The 2,639-nt window shown below is 46.6% G+C and overlaps 1 protein-coding gene across 1 annotated transcript; it reads right to left on the reverse strand.

The window, feature by feature from the left end:
• Window positions 1–43: 43 nt before the first annotated feature.
• On the reverse strand, window positions 44–569 carry LOC121918352 (taste receptor type 2 member 143-like; the record flags this gene model as incomplete). Its single annotated transcript, XM_042444414.1, has 1 exon — window positions 44–569. A coding segment is annotated over exon 1 (526 nt), but the record flags the coding sequence as incomplete, so codon positions are not given.
• Window positions 570–2,639: the final 2,070 nt, after the last annotated feature.

A 2,639-nucleotide genomic window follows, 5' to 3' on the forward strand; every position in this document is an offset into this window, starting at 1 on the left:
TGCAGAGGAATAAAAATAAGCATAATTTTGTGAAGAACCTTACTATGGTTGGCACTTCCTGGCAGAGTGCCTGTCTGATTTCCCCACTTTTTGTGTCCAAGATATTCAACCAATGGAAGAAGAAAGGACATACTAAAAATGACTAGTGACATTCCAAGCAGTCTGGGTGCAAGCATATTGATTCTTGGCTTCAGCCAAAGGAGGACACGATTGGCAAAGTTAGTGATCTTCACACAGTAGAAAACACTTAGCCACGTGCCACACCAGAGGCTGGCCATGTTGAAAAACAGCCAGATAATATAACTGTCTACCTCTTTATAAGGATCCAAGGAGGTTTCTGAGGTGATGTGATACACAACAGCATTCACTGAAGTACACAGTTGCATCACAAATCTTGTTGTGCTCAAACTAATCAAGAGTAACTCACAGGTCAAAATCTTTCTGTTTTTAAGCCATTGTTGTCCCTGTACAACTGTGATAAATCCATTTCCTAAAAGGGAAGCCATGGATACAATCCCCGTAATGGTCCATATGAGTATATTCAGTGGAGAAGCTGAGTTGCTAATCATTCTTGTCATTTTCTTTAAAAGGGAGCGGGAGCTGAGAGGATATACCTGGGTGTGATTCGCCTGGTTTATCTGTGATGTCTGGCAGAAGAAAATCTGCTGTTTGGAGTTTTTAAACAGACAGATCGTACTATGGAAAGCAATGCAAATCTGAAGAGGATGCCTTTATTAATTGAGATAAGGAACATGTTGAGCTTGTTTTGCTTGGCTTGTGCTTTCTGTGCATGCTGGTAAACAGCTTACAAACTGATAGCACCCTGTGTCTTAATCTATCTGCAAAAACACCAGCTAATGGGTGGGATATTGAGGCATCTGCTTCACTCTCTGCCAATGTGGCATTTGTAAGCCTAACAATTGTAAAATCGATCAATTTCTACATGGTATAAAAGCTCTGTATTGCATGCAGGGTCCACTTCTATTCCCAACAGCAGGGCCGGCTCTAGGTATTTGGCCACCCTAGGTGAGAAATATTACAGCACACACCCCGGCAAAAAAATGTAGGACACAATGTTGGATGTTCAAGAAAAATGGAGGACATGGCCAACTAAAAGCCAAAAACATTGATAAAAAACAATATAAATTCATGTTTCTCAGTCATGCTCAAAATGGAGGACATTTTGACATGCCTATCAGCACAACTCCAAGACCCAAATTCATTGGGGATAGAAAAAGAGAGAAAAAAGCAACAGCACATGTAAGGAAGCCTTGGAGCATTCTCTGAGGCCAGGGTTCAAATCCTGACTGAGCCATGCAAACCCACTGGGTAACCTTGATCAAGTCACACTCTCTCAGCCTCAGAGGATGGCAAGGGCAAACCCTCTCTGAAGAAATCTTGCCAAGAAAACCCCAGGATGGGGTCGACATAAGTTGGAAATGACTTGGTGGCAAACAAGAGCAACAACCACAATGTGAGAAGGCAGCCAAGGTCCAAAGTGCACAGCAAAAGAATCCAGTTTGAGACTGCTTTAACTGTCCTGGCTCAGTGCTGGGGAATTCTGGGAACTGTAGTTCTGTGAGACATTGAGCCTTCTCTGTCAGAGAGACAGAGCAAGGGGTGCCTGGATGGGGTGCACGCGCGAGCAGCCCACCCAATCCCATGGTGCCACTCGCCCTCCTGCTAGAGCAAAAGGGGGCAGGGCCAGGGAAGAGCGAAGGGCACCTGGCTGGGGTGCGTACACGTGCAGCCCAGCCAATACCAGGGTGCCACTCGCCCTCCTGCTGGCCCTGCCCCCTTTTGCTCTTTGCAAAGAGAAAAAGGGGGCAGGGCCAGGGAAGACCGAAGGGCATCTGGCTGGGGCACGTGCGCATGCAGCCCATCCAATCCCAGGGCGCCACTCACCCTCCTGCTTTGCAAAGAGGGAAAGGGGGCAGGGCCAGCAGGAGTGCGAGTGGCGCCCCGGGGATTGGCTGGGCTGTGCGTGTGCTCTCTCTCAGCATCCATGCCAGTGCCGCCCCAAAACTTTAGCCGCCCTAGGCATCTGCCTAGGTGGCCTATATGGCTGAACTGGCCCAACCAAAAGAGAGGGAGAGAAGAAGAGAGGAAAAGTGAGAAGGAGGCCCCAGAGCACACACATGAGACAGTGGCAACTGAGGCAAGCAAGGTGGGGTGGAGGTTGGGATGAAAGAAGGATGAATGTGTTATGTTACTGAACTAAGACCAGCAAGTCAGTTGCTAAAAACATGCAAGTCTCAAGCCAAATCGAGTCAGAAAATCATTACCAAGTCAAGTCCACATTGAGTCATTGCAGTGACGTGAATCACACTTGAGTCCAAGTCAAACAATTTGACTCCACATTACTATCCTGTGATATCAATGGACTAATCAAATGCCATTGGGGCTTCAATGAACAGATATTTTATGCCACATTGTTTGCCAGCTTTTCAGTCCTGGGAGGTCATTGGACAATTCTCATAAATCACTTTCTTATGTCTGTGGCACTTCCTCCTTTCCCCACTCCTCAGCATTTTTTTCAGCATTTGGGAGAAATGGTGGCAGATTCTTCTTGCTAACTAATACTAAAGAAGATGCTGAAATCATTCCAAAGTGGCCTCTGCATTTCTAAGGCCCAATAT

Source organism: Sceloporus undulatus, unplaced genomic scaffold (assembly GCF_019175285.1).
Source record: "Sceloporus undulatus isolate JIND9_A2432 ecotype Alabama unplaced genomic scaffold, SceUnd_v1.1 scaffold_9346, whole genome shotgun sequence".
Lineage (NCBI taxonomy): Eukaryota > Metazoa > Chordata > Lepidosauria > Squamata > Phrynosomatidae > Sceloporus > Sceloporus undulatus.